Below are 23,343 nucleotides of genomic sequence, written 5' to 3' on the forward strand. Positions count from 1 at the left end.
CTCAGCTAGAAATATAAAAGAACTAGACTTTCAACTTAAGTAGCAAATACTTAAGGATTTAACAAGAGCCATGCGGCCCATGCCCATGTACAATCACATCACATACCATCATCTCTCTTTAATTTTATTTTTTTTGTAATGAAAAAAAATATGAAACTCTTGTGGAAAAGTAATTTACTAAAGTAAATATTCGTCAACCATGTGCACAAAACTTCCAAACTAAAACGGTTTCCAAATTTCTCTAACCAGTGTGCCTCTTAACAAAGTATAAATTCTTATGCAAATTAAAAGGATTAAAAAAAATATATCATGAAAACGAAAGTTCTTTTCCATAAAAACTGTGAATAATTTGATCAGTCATCAGTACTGAGAATACCTGTACAATTTGTTATTAGGTTAACAAAGAAAAAGAATGTAAGATTAGATTCCTACTACAAATGGACCTAAATTATGTGCCACAAAAGATAAAACAATGACATATAAAAAAGGAGAAAAAAAAGAAGTGAAAGAACACTGTTTAAGCCCTGCACATGCAAGGAGTAAGAGGATTCTCCCAGATATCATAGTTAGGGAAGGTCTCCTCAGGAAGACCGGTCCGGGTATTGTGCGTGATCGACACGTCCTCGACAAAGTCCGGCCACCCCTTGTAAGGGTCGCCGAAGTACTTCGACACGAGCCCTTTGTCTGGCTTTATCGACTTGAGGCGGTGGCCCATGTAGCGACGAGCTCCGATGATCAGCTTCGCGAAGTTGCCACCGTGGGTCATAACGAACACGTCCGACTTTAGGCAAACTAAGAAATCCAGGGCGGCGAGGCTCGTTACGTGCCTTCTGAACTGCTCCAGTTCCTCTTGGCTCGCCAGGTCTTCCTTAGTCACCTGCAACACCACCAGAAAAGTCCGTGAAGTCATCGCATACTAGAGATTTAAATTCATGCATCTAAAACTTACAAATATTGTCAAATGCTTACACTTATTCACACTATACTTTCTCCTCTCATACCCAAGAACTGTCATTACGCTACCTCGGAGGCGTGTTGACGGGATCACTTTTGGTCGTTGTATCACTAGAAGTGATCATCAGAGCCTCGCACGATGAGGGGCATTCTCGCTTATAGGATAGTGCCTCGCACGCCTCGAGCCACAGGCCTTATCGTAACCTCTTGATCTCTATTATATTTGAATATTGCTTCCTATATGCATTTTTTGAAAAGAGTTCTTTGCTAGCTTTAAAATCGTATTTCTACTAAAAGAATATATTTTTTCCAACAATAACATGATTTTAACTACAAGGGACATAAGTAATATAGCAGAATACTTGTGCAATACTTATTTCTACTACTTGCAAACATGATCGAAGTACTTCCTCTCAATGACAAAATATAAAGGGCATGAATGACATCCGAGGAGTGTGTCATAGAGCAAAGTGGAAAGTTTATCAAATTCAAATTCATGCAGCATGAGGAAAAGAGGATAATTACCAAATTGGGAAACAAATTTCTGAGAGGTGCCATCCGGTTCTTTCCGCCATAGACCTGCCCAGAAGCGACATATATCTGTGTTTCTTCGGGATACCCCATCGCACGCAAGATTGCTGCCACCTCCCCAGGTTCAAGAGGGCACCGACCTGCCTTTCTCTTCTGCAATGCTAATTGCCAGAGGTGAGATCCATCCTGCATGAAAAATGCATTAGAAACTTACGAGCAACAGAAGAATTACCCTATGCCAATTTTCTTCATTTTTAAGAAATTTACATATATTACCTCTGCAGAAATATCATATAGCGCATTGAAATGTTCAAAAACTTACCCTTATAAATTGGCTTATCAGACAAGGGAATTTGTATAAGAAGCTAATCAACAATGCGAATTTTGCAGGAACATGTATGTAAAATTCCCCTAGTTATGGTTAAAGGTCACCACAGCTTCTTAATAAGACTATATAATGAAGAACTCTCATCTCACCTTGTAACGCCTTGGCCATTCCTTCTTTCTAAATTCAGCCATCGTTTCTTTCTCCTCTCTCGTACCGACAAAATCGCAGAAGGACAGGCCCACCATTCCCTTCTCAGATCTCAAATGAAGGGCCCTGTAAGAAAGAGAAATAGTACTAAACAACTAGCGCTAATAAATAACAAGATGTCTCCATATATATATAAGCTGTAACTAGAGGTAGCCAACCGAAGAGTTACATGTATGGGTTCAAAGTGCCGGTGCGGTTCCGCATCCTCGCGACCAACTTATCCGACATTTCTTCAATCTCAGGTAGGAATTTTAAAGCATGGTAGTTAACCCTGCATCTGAGCCTGTTTATCTCAGGTGGAACATTATCATACCTGAAAATTTGTAGTTAGAGAGTGAAATCATAGACTGCTGAAACAAAAATTATGGGAGAGTGTACATATTGTATAAAACAAGTATGACTTACCCTAGTCTATCCACAAAGGGCTTTATAGCCATTACTTTCTTCTCTTTGATCCTTGGCAGTACATTGTCAATATAGAACTGTGCAGGTGCGAATTTCGGGATGTTTTTCACAGTCCACCTGCCACAGGGAACTGATGGTTCAATATCAGAGAAGTATTCAAAACAGGACTCATGCTTGCTTATGTTGTTAATTTTCAGTGCACATAGAAAGCAGAGAGAAATAAATTGAACGATTTTGAATGTTTATAAAATGAACTTTCTATTAAGACTCATACGACCTTTTAGTTTTAAACTTTACACCTTACTAATAAGATCAACATGATTGTACCTTATACTAGTATAGAGGTAACATTTCAAAATCTTTTTCTTGTAGTTTGATTGAATTACTTCACTAAGGAGTTTAATGGTTTGTAGCTAATCGGATGCTCAAAGCTGATACAAGTTTTTGGACTGAAATTGAATACATTGATTGAGGTTTAGGAAACCATGAGACAATTAAATGTGTAATTCCAAAGTGCAAAAAATTTTGAGGTATCGTTTTTCAGCTATTTTATCCACAACATTAAATGAAAAAGTCGAGAAGATTACTATGCGAACATAGGAACATTTTAAGTGATATAGAAGAACCTTATATTATCGAAGAGAAATGTTTTTGGTGTAAACCAGTCAGGAATGTCTCGAACGATGCGCACATCATCCTTCAAATACTCAATAAAATGATCTACATCAAATATATCTTCAAATTTCCTGCACATGGTAGAAAAAACATTACAATCCCCATAGCTGGTCAAGAAGTACAACAATGCAGGAAAAGAAGCAATGAAAAAATAAAAATTGCAACATCATCAGTTAGGATTATTATCTGACTAAGTTAAAATTGCTACTAAAAAGAAAAGAAGAATGCAAAAATGAGCTATAAGTGTCTAGTAGTTCATAATCCCATTCCAAGTATATAAAGTGTCTAAGTATACCACTTGCCAATAAGAGGTGCTTTTGCCAACATCAAACTTGAGGAAAGTCTAACAGAAATGAAAATTGAAAAGTTGACAAAAGATTAGCAAACCAATAGAGTCAAATAAAAATGAAACACGTATAAATGAAAGTTGAAAGTAACTCACTAAGTAGCACATCTAATAGTACATCTCGAGTTGAAAAGTACACCTAAAAGTAAAAAGACAAAATCTGCCAAAATCTTGCAAATAACCCGAAGTATCAAATCACATGTAAGAGTACAAAACATTGTATAGGAAGCAACTTAATAGAAAATGCTGCGAGGATGTATAAATAACATTCGCCATGCAGGTGAGTACGAAATCACTTTTCATTAGCTTTGGGATCTCTCATATTATGGGTTAGCACAAACAACCATTTCCTGAGACATGACAGCACAAAAGTAGAGAGACTGCTAAGTTATGAATTGAGCCAGAATACATCTAGAAGTACCAAGGCCTTGGTCTTTCCTCTTCGTTTTCAATGATGGAGCATCAAAATTGATGATTGGCACCGTTAAACTCGATTAAGGGTAGGATATTTGAACTTCATAGAAACCAACTTCCACAATTTTTGAAAATTATTTTCTAGTTCATTAAGTGGGCATGTAATAAACAGTCAAAATCAAATAACCGTCTACATATAGAGGATTAGATTATTAAATTCACGGTTAGACTAGTAGATCTTGATCTAGACAGTTAAAAGAACTAGTCAAAAATTCAAACAATTTGGATTGTTCTACACAATTAAACAAGAAAATACCTCAGATAGCTATAAATACCTCATACAGTTATATATACCTCATATTGCTATATCAGCCGTTAGAATTATCAATTTTGGGACCACTTCATCACTAGGTAAATATTGTTGAAATATTACAGAACTCGGTTGTTGGTAAGTTAAATACCCTATATCATGTTCAATAATAACAATTGTCAATTCTATGTTGAATTGTCCCATCATCGGAAAAAAGTGTAAGTACAAAGGTTTTGGTACTTCTTTAAGTATTCATCGGGAAAAAATGCAAGTACAAAGGTTTTGGTACTTCTTTAAGTATTCAAGCTTTAATTCTTTAGTTGTTTTACTAATATGAATAAGCAGGCATACATCAACTGTTAACTCTCCTAACTTTTTTATAATGAAAAGTAATTGCTAACCTTTTCCTTCGTAAAACCTCATTCAATGGAAAGTAGTTAAGCTGTGTTGCTAAAAAACCATTTGCTTTCTCATAGCACTAATTGTCATGAAATGAAGCTTAAACTGCAAGAGCATCAAGTATTGCACAATAAAAGAAAAACTGGAATTATTTGATATATATATATATATATCAATAAAAGAAAGCAAAATTACGTTTGATCTTTCCAGATTGAATCTTGCTTTAGAACCGGTAAAATAAGAGCTGCATTCAAAATTTTGGCCACGGCAACAGCATTACAGATCTGCACATAAAAGAAAACTGAAGAATTATTCGATATATATATCAATTAGAATTTAGTATACATAAGAATGTCTTGAGCAAAATGTTAAAGATAGAATAAATTGCTTTTGAAATAATAACTGTTAAGTAGCAGCCCACACAATACCTGATAGATACTTGGGTATTAAATGTTACATGCTAGGGGCACTGCACAGCAATCTATGATCAAAAGCAATGCTAGGTGCCAAAGAGCTCTGTTTAATAACTTCATCAAGTTTAACTGCCTAGGTGCTGCCTATAGTAAGTTGTTTATGGTAACATTTATTTTTCCAAATAAGCCTATGCAGCAGATAGAATGGAGTGCGAAATTATTGATAAAATGTTAGTTAACGATCACAAAATATGACTCTTTCGGTTCCATTGACCCAATTAGTTAGGACTTATGTCGAGGTGGACGTTGTTGGCTTAAAGGGCTAGCATCCTGCCCTACGGCGGGAGGCCAAGTTGAGCGGAGTTACGTTCGAAATGGCGGAAGGTCGGATTGGGCCGAGTCACATTCAAAGTGGCGTCAGGCTGGTTCACAATCGAGACCGGTGGGTGCTGCGTCAATACACTTTAAGTGAATTGGTTGCATCTTTCTTAGAGCTTGAGCTTTTGGAATTAATGGTTTGTGCCAACGATCTGACAAGATGCTGCCAGTATTGATTGCTTGCAATTTATCACCTAATGAACCTTTGATGAACCTCTGTCAAATTATATGAAACAACCATTATTCTCTAAAAGCTTAAGTTAAAAGAGAACAGTATCCTTAAATTTTTATATTCAAGGATCATGCTCACGTTTGGGCTCGAGTTTCTTAATAGGCCCAAGACACGGACTTCATTAAATAGGAGAAAATTAAATAACGTTAAGAGTCCGCTGGGACTCAACTCAAAATTCAGAACTTCCTACTCTAATATCATGTTAAATAATATGAAACAACTATTGTTCTCTAGAAACTTAAGCTACTGGAGGACGATATTTTATAATTTTATATTCAACAACTAACGGCCATCATTTTTTCTCTTTTTCTTTTTCTGCTTTCTTTTTCCCCCTCTTATTTATTTATTTGTTATGTAATTTTGTTGATAAACCAACAACCTCCTCTTTATATTCTATAGGGCCCGTTTGGCCAAGCTGTGAGATAAAGTGCTTGTCGAGCCGCGATTAGAGCTGCGTTTATGGTGCGCACTATAGATAGCCCACCACTTGGTCATTGCAGTTGCATGTGTGTTTCCACACACAACTGCAAAAACAAAAGGAATTTGAGAAAGCTCCAAATCAAAGCTTTCTCTAGTTGCAGTGCAGCTGATGAGGGGGTAGCATTGCTAGGCCAAACGAAGCCATAATGCTGTAGAACGTTTGGCCGATTCTATCATATAAGCATTCTCTGCCGTAGAATGCTATTTGGTAATCATCCTCCGCTTAAAATATTGAAATTATCTAATTATTTATTTTAGTATTTCATCAAAAGAATAAAGTTTTAAATAATGACAAAACATGGATTTAAAATAACCTAATTTGTAAAACTTCTACTAAACTCTATATATATATATATATAGAGAGAGAGAGAGAGAGAGAGAGAGAGAGAGAGAGAGAGAGAGAGAGAGTTTGGCTAGGTGCTTCCAATAGCATCAAGCACTTGGTGCTATCAACTTTTCCACCATTAGATCTACCCATTTGACTATTTTTATCCATTGGATTATGTTAGTCCCCATACCACTACTAAACTGCAAGGAGAACATTATCATCCTAACCTAGTAGCCTCACAAAATCTTCATCCAAGGGCCAAAATCCCACAAGCAACAATGACTTAGTGCTATTAAAATCATTCCAGCCCAGCTCTCTCTCTCTCTCTCTCTCTCTCTCTGCTCTCTTCTCTCTCTCTATAATATAATATATATATATATATATATATTATAGAACTAGGCTAATATACTATTAATAGCACCAAGTCATTGATGCTACCAAGTTTTTGGCCATGGGATTAAGAGATGTGCGGTTAGATGATGTGGGGCCCCAAGGGTTGAGTGGGTGGTTGGTTGAATGGTATGATCTAACGGGTGAAATGATCAAAAGGGTAGATCTAACGGCAGAAAACTTGGTAGCCAAGTGCTTCATGCTATTAATAGCATAGTAGCGCGACTCTAATATATATATATATATATATAGAGCTAGGCTGGTATACTATCGTACACGGAGGCCTCCGTGCTGCCAAGTTGTTTCAATGATGCGGCTTCCAAATCGACGATCGGCTCGTTAGACTTGATCTACACTATTGAAAGATATTTGGAAACTAAATTTCATAATTTTTCGGTATTATTTACCTATCAACGAGTAGTGTAAAAATGAACGGCTGAAAATAAAAAATATCATAAAAAATAATGATAAAAGATTTGAATTTAGATCAGACGGTACTGATCTTACTCTAAATAGTGAAAAGAATTTTCTATAAAAATTTCATCAGATTTGGATTGTTTTACACCGTTAAATTTACAAACGCATCACATCTACCATTAAAATTGTCAATTTTAAGACCTTTTGATTACTAGCCAAATGATGTCGAAAAATTATGAATTTAATTTCCAAATACTTTTAATAGTGTAGATCAAGTCTAACGGAGCCGATCGTCGATTTGGAAGCCGCATCATTGAAAACAACTTGGTAGCACAGAGCCTCCATGCTACGTGTATACCAGCCTGCCTCTATATATATATATATATATATATATATATATATTAAGACAAGAAAAAAAATTTCACAAAATTTGAAGTTAGACAAAATGCACACATACTGCTATTCGCTGCTGATTTAGACCACCTTCAGCATGAATCAGTATATATCCTGATGTTTTATTCTCCGCTGGAAAATCTGCAGGACAAAAAAGATACAGGCATATTACCCCATAAAACCTTAAGCAGAATGCAGCATCAATGAATTGAAAAGTTGATACTAAGGGGAAAAAAACTAGAAGCTTATAGTGGCATCACGTCTCCTAACGAAACAAACTACTAAGAAAAATGATATTAATTTACAACTCCCTGCCAAAGGCATTAATAAAGGTCTAAATGGAACCACTACCTCAAAGTTCTATTAAATATAACAGAAAATGAGTGGAAGTCACACAAGCCAATGTGCATAAGAAAAAAAATGAGAAAAAAAATAAAATCGAGCTACGAAAGAGAGAGTTCTGAACCCTTAGTGTCAAATGCTTAAAGCAAGAATTGAAGGGCCTATCGGCACGAGCCGTATTCACCATGTCATATCATGCCAGGAAGACACCAGCATGATACAGCCCCCGTACCGATGGCACAGCTCAAAACCCTCATTTCTTTAAATTAGTAAGTAATTTTCTCAACAAAGTTCAAAAGATTTGATAAAGATACACAATAAGCAATTAATATTTTGTTGCTAAAGAAAATAAATATTTCATGCTATTATGTGTTCGCACACATGTATTTTTCTTTTACCGACATATATCGGCACGGCCCGGCACCCACTGTGTCGTACCATGCTTGTAAGTTTTCGGCACTACCGTGTGCCATGGCAAAATAGACGAGAACAATCGTAGAAAATAAGCATGAAGATAATAAAGCAATAAAGAACAAGGAAGAAGGCAAGAACACAAGATTTTTGTGGTTCGGCCACTATGCCCACCTACATCCAGAAGCAAGATCTCCTCAATGGCTTCTTCGATTAATCCATGCTTGTAAGTTTTCGGCACTACCGTGTGCCATGGCAAAATAGACGAGAACAATCGTAGAAAATAAGCATGAAGATAATAAAGCAATAAAGAACAAGGAAGAAGGCAAGAGCACAAGATTTTTGTGGTTCGGCCACTATGCCCACCTACATCCAGAAGCAAGATCTCCTCAATGGCTTCTTCGATTAATCCATGCTTGTAAGTTTTCGGCACTACCGTGTGCCATGGCAAAATAGACGAGAACAATCGTAGAAAATAAGCATGAAGATAATAAAGCAATAAAGAACAAGGAAGAAGGCAAGAGCACAAGATTTTTGTGGTTCGGCCACTATGCCCACCTACATCCAGAAGCAAGATCTCCTCAATGGCTTCTTCGATTAATCCACGGCACAACAATACATATTTCAAGAATACTTCTCTAGATTGGATTTCAACAATACCTCTCTAGGCTCTCTCCCATGAATTTCTCTCTCCCTAAGGTATTACAATGAAGCACTATCTCAAAAACAAAGGTACAAAGGTTTAAAACACTAAAAACTCCAATTCTAGTAGAAAACGATCTTGCTGTCAGTCCCAATCTCCAATTCACTTCTACCTGTCGATCTTCCCTTAAAAGCCCTCTCCAAGATGTTCCTTTGACCATCCCTAATCTTAAAACACAAGATTAAATCAAGTTGGAATTGAATCCAACTTAAAAAAAGTCTGTCACGGCCTTGGGCTCTAGAGCCAAGATAGTGGGCTCCGGAACTAGAAGGTTTCCAAATGTCGGGTTTCAGAACACACCAATTTGGCTCCAAAGCCAGATTGCCAGTCCAACCAACAACATCTTCGGGTTATGCAGAACTTCAGCACAGAATCTGAAATTCGCTTGGGCTCCAGAACCCACCAACTTAGCACGGGGGGCTGAACCTCCAATAACCTCAAAACCTCGACATTTGATCATAGAATCGCCTCGGTACATGTCTTCACATAATCCAACATAAATAGCCATTGTGGCTTCACATAATCCAACATAAATAGCCCATTGCTTACTGCAGGAATTGTCCCCAACACTTGGTAAGGCAGATAAGAAAGAAAGAATATAAGAGATAAGGTAGCTCTAAAGTAAATTTAACAAGTGAAGTCCGAAACATTTTGATCTCGTAAACAGTTGTATAATAAACTGATATGGAATAAAAATGATTTCTCATTCTTATGAAGCCTAAGGAACCACTAATTAATAAAATAGTTATAAAACCATGAATTCCCTTTCAACAGCTCTAATTATCTAGAGATGGTAAGTAATGTCCTTATCAGCATGATGAAAATCAGGTAACTCAATCGAATAAGAACTATCTTTAAGATGACACTTCGAGGCTGTTTGGTTCAAGGTTAGTAATATTCTGGGAATGTTGTATATTTTTATATTTTGAATGACAAGTTTGTTACTAATTTATCAAGCCATTTGGGTTGAGAGGTTGTTAAAAACTAGTATATTTTTATTAATGGACAACTAGTGATTCCCATCGAGCATGAAAATAAGAATACATCATGACCCATGATAATCTAGTATTCCTACCACTCAGAAATCTATAATGATTCCACTATTTCACCAACACCGTTTGCAACTGCCGAACTTGAGTTGAATGGTAGTGATTTGATTATTTTCAATAGAAAATATAGAGGATTACCAGAATATTACAAACCTTCAACCAAACGGCCCCTTCATATTATGATAATTCTTCGATAATCGATATAAAGTTTTTTTCTCGGCATCCATCATAATGTTCCCGTGCGGCATTAACTATGGCAGAAAAAATGTTAATTCCATTCAGAAAAATAAATAAAAAGAAAAAGAAAATCTAAAACTTGCCTGATATCCCCTTCTCACGGCGCTCAGTACATGGCTTCCATGATACAGTCGATGAGTAAGGGTTCTCCCAAAGCGATGTAGGCTCTTCCACCTTCATCAACAAAAGAAGATTAAGACAAAAGCAAGGAGAAAGTAAAGTTGGTATCTTTTCTACATTAAAAAAAAAGAAGCATAAACAGGATAACCTACAAAGAACATCCATACACTCTAACCCCTGTCTCAATTACCCCCCGAATAACAAATTGCGTCAATTTCAACGCTGCACTTTATCACTATCTCAAATAGGCCCAAAAGTTTCGGATCACGTTGAATTCAGATGCGAAACTTCGCTGTAATTAACCGGTGACTCCAAACTAATATACGAACATCCATGTTAGCTGCAACCAAAACAACGGCTCCTACTTACGGATACGCATTCACCTTTTGTGACAATTTATTGCATTGAAATTCGACAAACCATCGAATTCAAAGCGCAGGATTGATACAGATGCAATTCTCTTTATGGAGTAATTTTTGGCAAAAGAAATAGTAATCGGATCGCACCGCTAGAAGAACAATGTCGAGAACAGAGTAGTCTGAAACTTACGTCCGGGCAGCGAAGAATAACCCCTTCCTTGCGGCATAGATAAGGCTCGTCCTGCGGCAGAAAGAGGCAGAAGGCATCATTGTGAGCTACAAACCACATTGGGCGGCGGGCAGGAGAGGGATGGGATGAAAATCGAAAGATTTTGAAGTTGCATGCCGCAAGCAGGCATTGGGAAATAAAAAGGAGTTAAGAGAGGAGCAGACAAACCGAGGGGCTCCGGAGATAAGGGAGGGATATGATTCCGGCCAGGAGCAGAAGGGAGAGAGATGCGAGGAAGATGCGGACTGCGGAGGAGGAGAAGATGAAGAAGAAGATGCTGCTGCCGGCGGCCGAGCGCCGAAGATGCTCCGCCATCATCATCTCTTCCCGTTTCCCTGCTGTGCTGGGCTATTTATTTATGTAGCTGCATGCTAGCATAGATTTTATTTATTTTTTGGTTTTAGAAAAACTGAATTTGTACGGGAGGATGTATAATCAGCGGTTACTTGAACAACTTATCTAATCAGATCCTACTTTTTATCTAAATCTAAATGCCCTTTTAATTCAGGATCTACGTTTCTGAGTGCGTTCAAATGAGATGTATGTAGATTGAAATGCAGTATTTTGAATCTTTATTTATAATTTCGTCTACGACATTTTAAAAAAAATTACAGCAATATGAAGAGAATTATTTTGACCTTTTTTTTCCCGTTAATTGTTTTTAAGGATATACTAAAACTTTGTCCTCACTAGTGTAGCAAAATTTTACTTCGCCATCCTGTGATTTAAAAAATTACATACTTTACTATTTCGTAGTATAACAGGACTTTACTTTGTTATCCTATGATTCAAAAGGTTATATTAAACTATCAATTAATTTTATTTTTTTTTACTATAAATATCTATTGTTAAACAGGGTACAACCATGTTGTTTTCAATAAATTTCATTACAGTATTTTATTTGACGACGGATTTTTTTTCGTTGAAATAAAATTTAAATCACAAGATAGTTAAACACAACTTTTTAAATACCAGGATGGCAAATTGAAGTTCACCCGTATTTTTATCATCCATGCGGGCTTTGTCACCACTTTAGCTATCCACAAAGGCAAGTTAAGTTATATTTCAATGTAAATCCAAATACAGAAATGATGATAAAAAATTCCACAACCAAAATTTGTTCCCACCCAAAGTGAACTCTGTTGATTGATTTTGTCTACATCTGTACAAACTTTTCTCTTTTATGCTATCACTTCGACTGCATAAGAATTTTTGACAATACAAATGATTACTACGTGCAGAGAAACTTCCTAGCTTCTTTTCTTGTTACTCATCTTCGAAGATCTTCTGCCTTTTGTGGTAACAGGCTGCGGCTGCGATGCGACCGGCAGCAGCATACCTCCTTTTACGTCATCAGCATCCGCCATCTTATCTATCGTCCTCTGTGCCTCGATGAAGACTGTGAAATCTCTTATCTGTAAACACAAATTCAGCAATAAAGATAATAGAGTTCGTCAATTTTGTTTACACATTAAATGCTGGCCTTCAGGCCCACAAATTAAATCAGTTTCAGAAGTACATGCCACCTCTTCTTCTAGATCACGGATCTTCTCATCCTTCATTCTCAGTGTTGTCTTTTCCCTGCAAAAGATGGGAATAAAATTCAATATTCTATATCGAGATAATTCTTGTTCAAAAGCAAAGAAAAATCAAGACAAACAGTAAAAAAAGAAAAGGAAAGGAAAAAAAGGGGACATATACATACTAAAAAAAGCTTAAAAACCAAAGTCAGGCTTTGACTGGCATAGCACAAGGAATAAAAACTACCTCTCCTCAGTCTTCTCGAGCCTTTCACGCCAAACTTTCTGATTTTCCATAAGACTGCTATTTAGCTACATGAAGAAATAAAATCAATGTGATGAGAGGAAATCGCATATAATTAAGCAACAACAGTGAAGGTTATGTAAGCATAATCATATGAATAGAAGCCCACTACTGAAACTTCTTTTTTATCCTTAGTCAGATTTTCTAGCTTAAGCTGCAGATCTTGCAGCTTGATGTTCACAGCTCCATCCACAGCTTCGGCTATGTGCTTTTCCCTTTCTTCCTTTGCTTCTAGAAGTAGAGCTTCATAATACTGTCCATTAAGAAAGAATTGTAAGCACTTTCAGGAAATAAAAAGAAAGAACAACAATATAACTTTAAAGAAAAAAGAATAATGCTATACCTGTTTTTGGCTTTCAAGTTGGCTTGCAAGGAGCCGATTGTATTCATCGACAATCTGTTACAAAAATTTATATGCAACCCAAATAAGAAAAACAAATCATGAAAAGAAGAAGTGCAGGAAAAAAAAAAAAATTCGATGAAAAATTTAGTATTGCAGAGACTTACTGCCTCTATTCTGCTGCTTAATACAGCACTGCTGATTCCAGAGTCATCGCTGCATGTGCAATTTACTGAATTGTCACCAACAGCACTACATTTTGACCTCATCTTCGCATGCTTTTCATCGCTTTTGGATTGATTCAGTCGATGAACATAGGTATCACCAACGTAGTCCCAAACCCTTTGAGTTTCAAGGTGGAGAGAATAGCAATGCTGTGTATCTTTCCAATGTCTTACTGCATGTCCTTCTTTGTATCTGTTACAAGATATGCAGGTGATTTTCATAACATTGTTTTGAGCAGGTAAAGATGTTATAACAATATTAACAACTTGAAAGAAAGCAGCAGGCATAAACAAGTAAAATAGTATTATTGAACAATCAACATACCTTCCGCATCCAACGAAACCACAGATTACACAGATCCAGAGGTTTTCAGATGTCTCACAAATTGAGCATGTGGGTTTATCTGCATGCTTCTGACAGAATTGACAAACCTGTAATAAAAATTAAAAGCGGACACTTAAAAGTGGTTACCGCTGTGATTTCAAACAAATGTTAAAATTAATGGTGTGAAATAAGAGCAAACAAGAATAAAACTTGTGGTTCAACAGCATATCGACAATGATAGAATCCTGTAACAGATTTACAAACAAATATTTGACAGTTCACGGTTAAATTTCACAATATGTAACGTTTTACAGTCGAGCTAGAAATTGCTACATCAAAGTATATGTCAGCCACTCATAAGAATCCACTACACCCTTAAAAATTAAATTTGCAGTATTCTGAAAAGATGCTTAAGTATTACACAATCAACAATCAACAATCAACATTCTGTTTCGTGTAGTGAAAGAGAATCTATGACTGGTCTATTGGACTTAATTTTACCTAAATTTGAAAATCTGATTTGTTGAGACAAGGGAAAGAAATGTTCAAAGGAATGATAAATCTCAGTAAGCTCAACTAAATTTGTTAAACTGGATAGGCTGATAGTAGAACAAATAATGGATTGCACAGGTAATATGGTAGGGGAAGCGATCAAGAATGTGAAGCAAGAATAACAAGAGTACCGACTGCCACAGCAGTCTGCACGGGATGTACCACAATCTTCACTTGAAAGTTTCTTTTGCAGAAACTCTGAAACCTGTGATTTAAAAAATGGGCAAACTTCAAAAACCACCCCTGTGGTTTTGCATTTTCTCACTTTAGTACCCTATGGTTTAAAGTGTATCAAGTTAGTGTCCTGTGGTTTCATTTTTATCTTTTCGTCAACTTCTCTGTTAATACTTCGTTAAATTATATACAAAAAACTTCAGATACTCCACCTAGGTTTATCGAATATTCACTTTAGTACCCTTTAGTTTTAACTTTGTCACTGATTTAACAAATAGATTAGTAGAATCGATAAAAAAAAGATAAAAATAAAACCACAAGATACTAAATTGATACACTTTAAACTACAGGGTACTAAAGTAAGAAAGTGTGAAACCACAGGAATGGTATTTGAAGTTTTCCCTTAAAAAAATCAGGCCGAAACCAATCTCAGCCAAATGGATTGCATTTCGGCAATTTCCAACCTTGGGTTTCCTTTTTTTCTTTTTTTTTTTTTTCTGCTTTGGCTTTATAAATAATCAACGCATCTTTTTGTACAAAAAAAATTCTGATAAACGAATGCCATTCCTAATTAAAATTCTAATCATATAAGAGAATAGCCGCAAATTATATGAATGAAAACAAAAGACAAATGGATAAAATATGGAACAACAATCATAACAATTAAATGGAACATTTTGCCAGTTCTAGATTAGTGAGGAAATAACAGGTGATAATAATAACTATAAAGGATGGAGTTACTGGGCAAGATGAGTTGGCCCACGTTGAAACACATGAGCACTGAAAAGAATGGTCACAAGTAGTGGCAACAATCCCGCTGATGTCTTGGTCAAGTCTCTCTAAACCATCACACAAGCATTAGTATAAAAGTCAGTTAGGTGCGAAAAATAAAATAAATAAAATAAGTATAAAAAAAGAAAATGCAAACAAAATGGTAAAAATGCCAAAATCTATATTATTGGTTTCAACGAAGGATATTTGCATAACTGTCCAAAGATATCTAGATAGGCATGTGGCTAAGATAAATTAACAGTGAAATGAGCACATCAAAGCCAAAGAATTATTTTCTGAACGGATAAAGATGATTTTTAGACAAGCTTATAAACATTCAATATACCCTATATACAGCAAAAGAGAATGAGAGTTTTCTTGATTTAACCTTTCATTGATGGTTCTAAAAAACCAGAAGAGTCAAGAAATCTCATCCAAGGACTTGAACTTTTTAGATGAGTTGGGTTTGTACTTTGTAGCAATAAAGCCTTCAAAAACAGTTTTATTATTTAATCTCAGTTTTTGGAGACCTGACTAAACATTTAATAATAGTACAAACTATTATTAGAGGCTTTTCTTTTGTCTAGCTAGAACTATTGCAGAACTGCTGTCTCAATAGATTTGTTAGTAGAAGCTTTTTCATTAATGTTTCCTGCATAGCTTTTCACTGCAGAAAAGACGAAGCAGAAACCTTAAATCAGAGCTCCAGCTTTCGAAGCGTGAGAGCTCATGTTGGCTGTCTACCCACAGTAAAAACTCCAAAATATCTGCTAGCCAGACACATATTTTATGTGAGTAGCTGGCATTGAGTATAGAAGCTGTTCTAGAAAGCCAAACCAAACCAGCTGGAATAGGAAATTCATCGAATATGAATGTCTAGAAGAAAAAATTATGAATATATAATAATTAAATCATATTTTCATATGACTAGAGTGGAATATATGGACAATGACATCTTAAAATCAAATCATCGGATACATGCTATCAACATTTTGTTCCTTCCCTGCCAAACTATTGGCATCCCAATGGTAAGGCAATGGGGAGGCATGTGGTGAAGTCATAGGTTCGGTCCCAGGAGAAGCACTCCAGGTAGGGTTGGGGGGTGGGTGGGTTGTGTTGCAAGGCAAGCTCGAGAGAGAGAGAGAGAGAGAGAGAGAGACATTTTCTTCCGACCTTGAAAAAAATATTTAAATGTTTAACGCTCTCATCTCTGAATGCTTGACCATGGTTACCAAATTCGTAAAACACCCTTCAAGTTCGAATTAGAATGTGTGATCCGATTCACGGATCATTAGCGAATTGGAATGGAACACCAAGCAAGCCCATCCCAACCTTTTTACTCTGTGTTGGAATGATATAGAGAGAAATATATACAAATATATTCATGTATATTAGTGTGTGTATATGTATGTGCACATCTAATATTTTTTATTTATTTACATTTTCTGTTACAAGTAAAATTTTCAATTCCTACAATACGTGTCAATGAACCCCCATCGTAAGATGTTTAGAGCAAGTGGCGTTCTAAGATCCCATTCCCATTCCGCGAACCATATCAATCCACATTTTAGGTAACCTAGTGTTTGACTTCTTTACCACATCAAGAAATATTGAATATAAAAATACTCAACTGTATTCTTCTACAGGTCCTATTAATCCCAAAAAGTAAGCAATTCAACTGTATTCTTCTTTGGATCCTATTAATCCAAAAAACTAAGGAAATAAGATGAACTCTAATAAATCCTACAAAAATCATTCTTTTACAAGTTGAGAGAACAAAAGCAGGTGCCATCACATATCCCAAGCTTATCAATATTGTCATTGTTCTATGGCTTATGTTATTAATCTAGCAGAATAAGTAGGGAAAAATGAAGGATGCTAAAACCGCTTGCTTGCAATTTAAATAGGATAAAAGCTAACCAATGCAAACGGGACAAGTTGGCAACTCAGTAGATCCAATTGGTGGAGTTGTTGCAATCTCCATAGAACTTGTATATTCCGCTGAGCCTAAAAAAAGAACATGGCAAACCTCTCCCTGCAAAATTGACCAAAAGAATTCGACAGTTCAAAATCCTATATTGAAAAATGAAGGTAGAAATGTATAAAGACCTGCTTAACTATAGGCCACTTTGAAAGTGGCCTTCGAATTTATTATTTTGATTCAAGTTATTTCCATCAGTTTAATTAAGTTTTTACTTAAGTTCGAAACTCATTTTTGTTAAATTTGATGTTTCTGTCTACTTTCTACCTGACGAAACTATGAGTTGCAGTCACAACTCATGGTTGGTGGATAGAAACTGTTAGTTTTAATGGAATTCACACTTCATTCAACAGAAATAACCTAAATCAAAAGAAGCAAAACATAACATTGTCTCAATCCATAAAAAATGAAGTTCACAAATCTGTTCCAAATGAGCTATATTTGAGGGAATCTCCATTTTTTTTCCCCGATAAACAGCATAAAAACAGAATTTTTCTTTTTTTAAAAAAGAGAAAAGAACCTCTGAGGAAGAGAACCGCCAGCCATTGAGATCAAGATAGAATCCATCTGCACTCTTTTGATCCTCGAATTCAACCAGCACACTATACCGATCTTCCATCCCATCATTCCTGAAGAAACCAACCAAATTCTGTTAAACTACAACAAAATAAAACAATAACCACCAAAATTCCCACTTCCATGTTTTATAATTTATTTCTTGTAGTTCCACAATCCTCTGACGAATTACCTAACAACACGGATCTCAGAAGCGTACTCAACACAGGGCCCACAAAACCGGATGAAATCATCAGGCGAGAGGCGGGTTGGAACAGCAAGAACAAAGAGAAGAGTGCCCCTACCAGGCTACAAACATAACAAAGGACATAAAATCAGGAGACTAGGGTTAATAACAACACTGTAAATATGTATAAAGAGCCCCTAACTTATAGGTCACTAGTGAATACCCCCCTTAACTATTCATTTTCAGAAATTAAGTGATTTTAGTCGATTAAATTAGGTTCTTTATCAAATTCATTGATGATTCTATCAAATTTAATGGTTTTACTCACTTTGTAGCCAGCAAAATAAGAACAATTAGCGACTAATAGCTAATAAAGCTATTAAACTTAACAAAATCCTCAACTTAACTAACTAGAAAGTAAAGTTGAGGGGCCTATTTCGATGTGGCCTATAGTCGAGGGGGGAAATTAGGGCACAAAGGGTTTTACCGGGAGGAGCGAATCGGGGGCATGTTGTGGGTGGGAGGAGGACGACGACGACGACGAGGAGGCGGCGGCGGCGGCGGCGGCGGTAGCGGTGGCGACGGCGGCGGCGGCGGAGGAGGAAGAGGAGGGAGGGGAGAAGGTGCTGCGGTAGAGGTGGACGATGCCACGGATGAGCAGGACTCTAGGGTTAGGGTTACGGGAGGTGGTTGGTGCGGCGCCGCCGCCGCTGGTGGCGGCGGAGGCGGCGGCGTCGAGGGGGTCGGCGGCGCCGCCGGAGGAGGGTTCGGAAACAGGGTCGGAAGAGTCGAGGGATTGAATCCGGAGACTAAACATGTTTGGGTGCGTGCTTCGGGTGTGGGCAAATGTTTAAGTAGTTTATGGTGTGAAAATGTTTGGAAAGTTCGCGTATTATCCTGATTTTATAATTTAGTCCCTAAAATTTTTTTGCTTTTCATGGAGATACCGGATTCCATCTAAGCCATTATTTGGGAGATCCTTGCTAGATTCACCTGCCAGTACTGGAGGGAAGAGAAGGGTGGAGTTTAAGGGAGGAGAGAGAGGCAACATATTGTTGCCATAAGTCAGAAATAATTATGATTGAGATTACGACTACAGCACAAAATGTGCAGAAAAGAGATATCTGTCTCGTGAAGTGGAGAGATTGGAGGGACAGGGCGGAGATCGCGCTCGTAATGTAAAATATAAGGAGAGAGGCATTTGTCTCGCGAAAGAAAGAGATCGAAGAGATAAAACAACCAGCGGAGCTCATAACCATAAAAGGGCGCAAAAGAAAAACGGAAAAGCCCAAAACCGAAAAAGAAATGTAAAAGAAGAATGAAGGCAGCAGCGGAATCAAGAAGGGGCAATTGGCGGAGCTTGTAACCACAAATGGACGCAAAACAAAAAGTATTTGGGGGCGGAGGAGGGGATGCAAAATAGAAGCTGTAACAAAAGAGTCACCATATTAGATAAAAGTAGAAGCGAACGAGTCACCATATTAGACCCACCATTTATGTATTTGTTTGATTGAATGAGTCATTTATACCACAAGAAATCCCACTTTATCTCCAAATCAATGGAATTTCTGCCGAGTTACTACACCAAACAATGAGTTCAGAAAACATAGAATTTTAATTCTTTAAAATTATAGAGTTTGGAGCAGATAAAAGGAGTGTCAGTGAAACAAGTACAGGAACGAAGGGACATCAGTGGAAAACAAAGGGACCATTCATACATTTCATCCAAGATAATCACCCATACCTTTTTATTCTATTTACATGTGCATCAGGAGAATCAATAGACCAAGTAGCAAAGAAAATCATGCCTCATGCACAAATTACAAGCGATAGTTTAGTTTCATATAACCTGAACTCTCATGCAAGCATAATTCAAAATAATTAAACTCCATAGTAAATTTGCTCCATAAATATTCAAGCATTGAAAGAACACTAGCTCTCAAGAACAGGAATAAAGGCTTATTCACAAAAAAAAAAAAAAAAAAAAAAAGAAGAAGAAGAAATCTACAAAATCGACGTAAGTGCAAAATGAACCAACAAAGGATTACGCTTTCTATCGATCCATCAATTGGCACATCAAAGGCCAAATGATATATAAATACAACCAAAAAAGAGTTAAAAACAAATTGAAAAAAAAAATTGATGGCTGGAGCAATCAGATGGCCATGAAGGCCGCGTCGGAACTCCAATAGGAGAATTCCATGCATAATAAATAGTTATCCACCAACCATGGTTACTTCCCTTTGAGTTTGCAATAGGCATACAAACCAGAGCCAATAAAACCAAGGCATTGGCCGATAATGTTCAGCTGCAAAAATAAAAAAAGAAAAAAGAAGCATAGTTTCAAATCAATACACCGAAAAGGAATAGGAGAAAGAAGCACTGGAGCGGACGAGGGATTTGAACTCACCAGATCAAAAGGAAGACCACCAAATATTACCCAGCCAATCCCGATAGTAAAAACATCCTGCAACATTGGGAGTATCAGCAAATGCGTTGACTGAAGAAACATACAAATGAAATGGCTTTGGATCCGGGAAATTTAACCTTCAGATTACCACACATTGTTTGTGTGAGTGCGGAATTCAGGGTGGTGTTCAAAAAGATGCTGTAATTCAAGAAAAATGCCAATATGCAGGAAAGAAGCATCACAACCTGCGAGTTCAATAGAAGAAAAAAGATGTTAAATTATATTTAGAAGAGAAAATGAGTTCCAAACCTCTAGTGTAAGGTTTCCTAGGAGTAAAAGGCATGCGCATTTTATATCTGATAGTTTTGTATAATATATTCGGTAAAATTTCTGTTTAACTCTATTGGAAGCACATCAGAGGAAGAGGAAGAATCAATCTGTAAACATCACGGGTCACGGACCAGATCACATCAAGATTGAGTACAATAGTTATAATTTCCATTTGATTGGTGCTTCATAGATTAAGCCGCCTATGGGAAAGCATCAACCAACATGAGCCAGCAGTTGCAAATGATGATATAAATTTATTGATGGTTTTGTGCAGGGATAAAAGCCTCCGGTCTGCAACCATATAGTTGCAGATTCGAATCTTGAGAGCAACTACTACATGCAAAAATGGTGAAGGTTAGGACTGCCTCCGAATTGTGCCAATCAAAATTCAAGATTTCACTTTGGTCGGACTATAACTAGGTAATGGTAATTTACGAATAGTCAGTCCATGAAATGCTGTATCAACTTAGATTTGCAATAATAGAACATTGCTTCTGTTAGTACGAATAGTTCATTTTACCTTCTTCAAACTCTACATTTCGTTACACTGTAATCAAAGTACCTGAAATCCTGGGGAGTATAGATGTGGAAAATTCATTGTCAACTCCAGATCACCCCGAATATATGTCCAGATTAATAATATTGGTCCACAAACCAATCCTGAAAATAAACAAAAACAAACAAAGTCAAATATTTTCAGCTAATCTTAATGTTGATTTGAAACTCATACTCAATGAAATTTGATAAAATATAGTAAGTCTAGGAAAATGGAATCCATGATTAAACAAAAACATCATTTGTAACTACCATTACACCACATGAGACCAAAGCTATTGAGGCCGCTGGATTTCCCTGGAAAACAGAATGTACATACAATAGTAAGAGCATCAAAGAAAGGGAATAAAATGATGTGGCATCGGAGGGACATCGGTAGTACCAATACGGTTTATAGTTGCAAGATACATTGCAGTTGTAATGTTGGCCAGAAAGACAATGGCATAGCCGTAGGCATCAAATGACAAGTCTCGAGCGCCAGCAACGAAAGCTCCAAACACTATCAAAGCCACACTGATAGACCATTGGTTATGCCATTAAAATAACAATCAGAAGATGAATATACATGCTAAGAAACAAATAATTTCGTCAAAATAGAAAACAATATATTTGCAATCAAAACAAATGATATAACCTTGTGAAATATAAAACCTGACATAGGAAATGTGATAAGAATTATACACACTGCATGCTTTATTACGAGCTCAAGTTCATGTAATTAATATATTGGCTGACCAACATATGTACAACGCGTTATCAGCCTCATGAGGCAAAAGTAATATGTCTGCACATATTCAAGGTTCACGGAAGTACAAGAGACAGCTTTAAAAGTTCTTACCTGCCAAGAACAGGGGATGTATACTTTTGCTTCGTCAACAAATACTCCACAATCAACGTAAATAGCACTGTAGTACGCCTTAGCGTGGTGTACATGGGAACATTTACTCCACGTACGGATTCCATTGACGTTATCTTTAAGCGAAACAGATGAGGAAGATTTTACTTACAAATCAAGATAGTAATTTGATAGAATCGTCTAAAGATTCAGCTACTAATCATTTTTATATTAAGAAATACTGCATACCATGTAAAGCAAGTACGCCAAAGAAAGGGGAAGTGTATGTATCAATGTCCTAAGAGGCACAAGGTTTACTGAATCAGATGCAGTCCGAGGTTCAGCAACAGTAAAAGAAATTATCTTCCAGCGTCTCATTGCATAAAGAATGCAGGTCGAGCAGATAATCTGCGAAAAGGCAGATGCTTTCACGAAATGAGCAAGAAAAGAAAATTACTTTCAGTAGAGCAGGAGTCAAAAAAAAAAAAGGGGTTCAGTAATCCAGTGTATTCTGAAAGCAAGTCAAGGGAGGCATCATGAACAATAGAAGATGCACAGAATATCCATGTAAATAATCTAGTTCTGATATATACATAAATATACATATATACATATATATACATATATATATATATACACACATATATATACATACACAGACACACACACACACACACACACACACACACACACATATATATATACATACATATGTACATATATATACATATATACACATAGAGTCCAACTATGGTGCTTGTAAAAGCATCAAGCAGTTGGTGCTTGTAAGTTTTTCGCCGTAAGATCTACCCCTTCGATTATTTCCACCCGTTAGATCATACTATTCAACCAACCGTCCACTCAACCCTAGAAACCACTATCATCCTAACCAAACATCCCTTAATCCAAGGGCCAAAAACTTATAAGCACCAATGACTTGTACTTTTACAAGCATAGGAGCTCAATTCTACACACACACGCACACGCGCACGCGCGCGCACGCACACGCACACGCACGCACGCACGCACGCACACGCACATATATATAAATATAATTGAGCTCTTATGCTTTTAAAAGTACCAAGTCATTGGTGCTTGTGGGTTTTCGGCCTTTGGATGAAGGTTTGTAGGGTGAGAATATTAGTGGTCCCCTAGGGTTAAGAATGGTTGGTGCAATAGTATGATATAAGGGGTGGAATTGGTTAAAGGGATAGATCTAACGGTGGAAAA

The 23,343-nt window shown here is 36.8% G+C and overlaps 3 protein-coding genes across 4 annotated transcripts in view; all 3 read right to left on the bottom strand.

The window, feature by feature from the left end:
* Positions 365 to 11,802, bottom strand: LOC109725965 (uncharacterized protein At1g04910-like). Its single transcript, XM_020255376.1, has 11 exons — positions 11,219 to 11,802; positions 11,012 to 11,062; positions 10,426 to 10,516; positions 7,665 to 7,741; positions 4,765 to 4,853; positions 3,052 to 3,171; positions 2,426 to 2,542; positions 2,190 to 2,333; positions 1,963 to 2,086; positions 1,480 to 1,671; positions 365 to 877 (listed from the first exon to the last, which is right to left on the bottom strand). Exons 1-11 carry the CDS (start codon positions 11,369 to 11,371, stop codon positions 518 to 520), a joined length of 1,518 nt encoding a protein of 505 aa, XP_020110965.1. The 5' UTR covers positions 11,372 to 11,802; the 3' UTR covers positions 365 to 517.
* Positions 12,088 to 19,012, bottom strand: LOC109725658 (BRCA1-associated protein). Of its 2 annotated transcripts, none has more exons than XM_020254927.1 (12): positions 18,471 to 19,012; positions 17,990 to 18,105; positions 17,762 to 17,870; positions 17,181 to 17,295; positions 15,231 to 15,328; positions 13,764 to 13,870; positions 13,382 to 13,631; positions 13,218 to 13,271; positions 12,984 to 13,127; positions 12,818 to 12,882; positions 12,574 to 12,631; positions 12,088 to 12,465 (listed from the first exon to the last, which is right to left on the bottom strand). In XM_020254927.1, exons 1-12 carry the CDS (start codon positions 18,798 to 18,800, stop codon positions 12,301 to 12,303), a joined length of 1,611 nt encoding a protein of 536 aa, XP_020110516.1. In that variant the 5' UTR covers positions 18,801 to 19,012; the 3' UTR covers positions 12,088 to 12,300. The 2 variants fall into 2 exon arrangements, with proteins under 2 accessions (XP_020110516.1, XP_020110517.1); XM_020254928.1 differs by having other exon boundaries at positions 12,577 to 12,631; positions 18,471 to 18,980.
* The window catches only part of LOC109725659 (putative UDP-sugar transporter DDB_G0278631), a 10,608-nt gene continuing 7,108 nt past the window's right edge, over positions 19,844 to 23,343 (bottom strand). The window contains exons 3-10 of the mRNA XM_020254929.1: positions 22,363 to 22,521; positions 22,117 to 22,250; positions 21,661 to 21,791; positions 21,531 to 21,575; positions 21,286 to 21,383; positions 20,531 to 20,638; positions 20,394 to 20,450; positions 19,844 to 20,291 (exon numbers count right to left, since the gene is read on the bottom strand). Coding sequence (XP_020110518.1) covers positions 20,217 to 20,291; positions 20,394 to 20,450; positions 20,531 to 20,638; positions 21,286 to 21,383; positions 21,531 to 21,575; positions 21,661 to 21,791; positions 22,117 to 22,250; positions 22,363 to 22,521 — 807 coding nt within the window. The 3' untranslated portion in view covers positions 19,844 to 20,216. The remainder of the gene's footprint in view (positions 20,292 to 20,393; positions 20,451 to 20,530; positions 20,639 to 21,285; positions 21,384 to 21,530; positions 21,576 to 21,660; positions 21,792 to 22,116; positions 22,251 to 22,362; positions 22,522 to 23,343) is intronic.

Source organism: Ananas comosus, linkage group 20 (assembly GCF_001540865.1).
Source record: "Ananas comosus cultivar F153 linkage group 20, ASM154086v1, whole genome shotgun sequence".
In the NCBI taxonomy this organism is placed as follows: Eukaryota; Viridiplantae; Streptophyta; class Magnoliopsida; order Poales; family Bromeliaceae; genus Ananas; species Ananas comosus.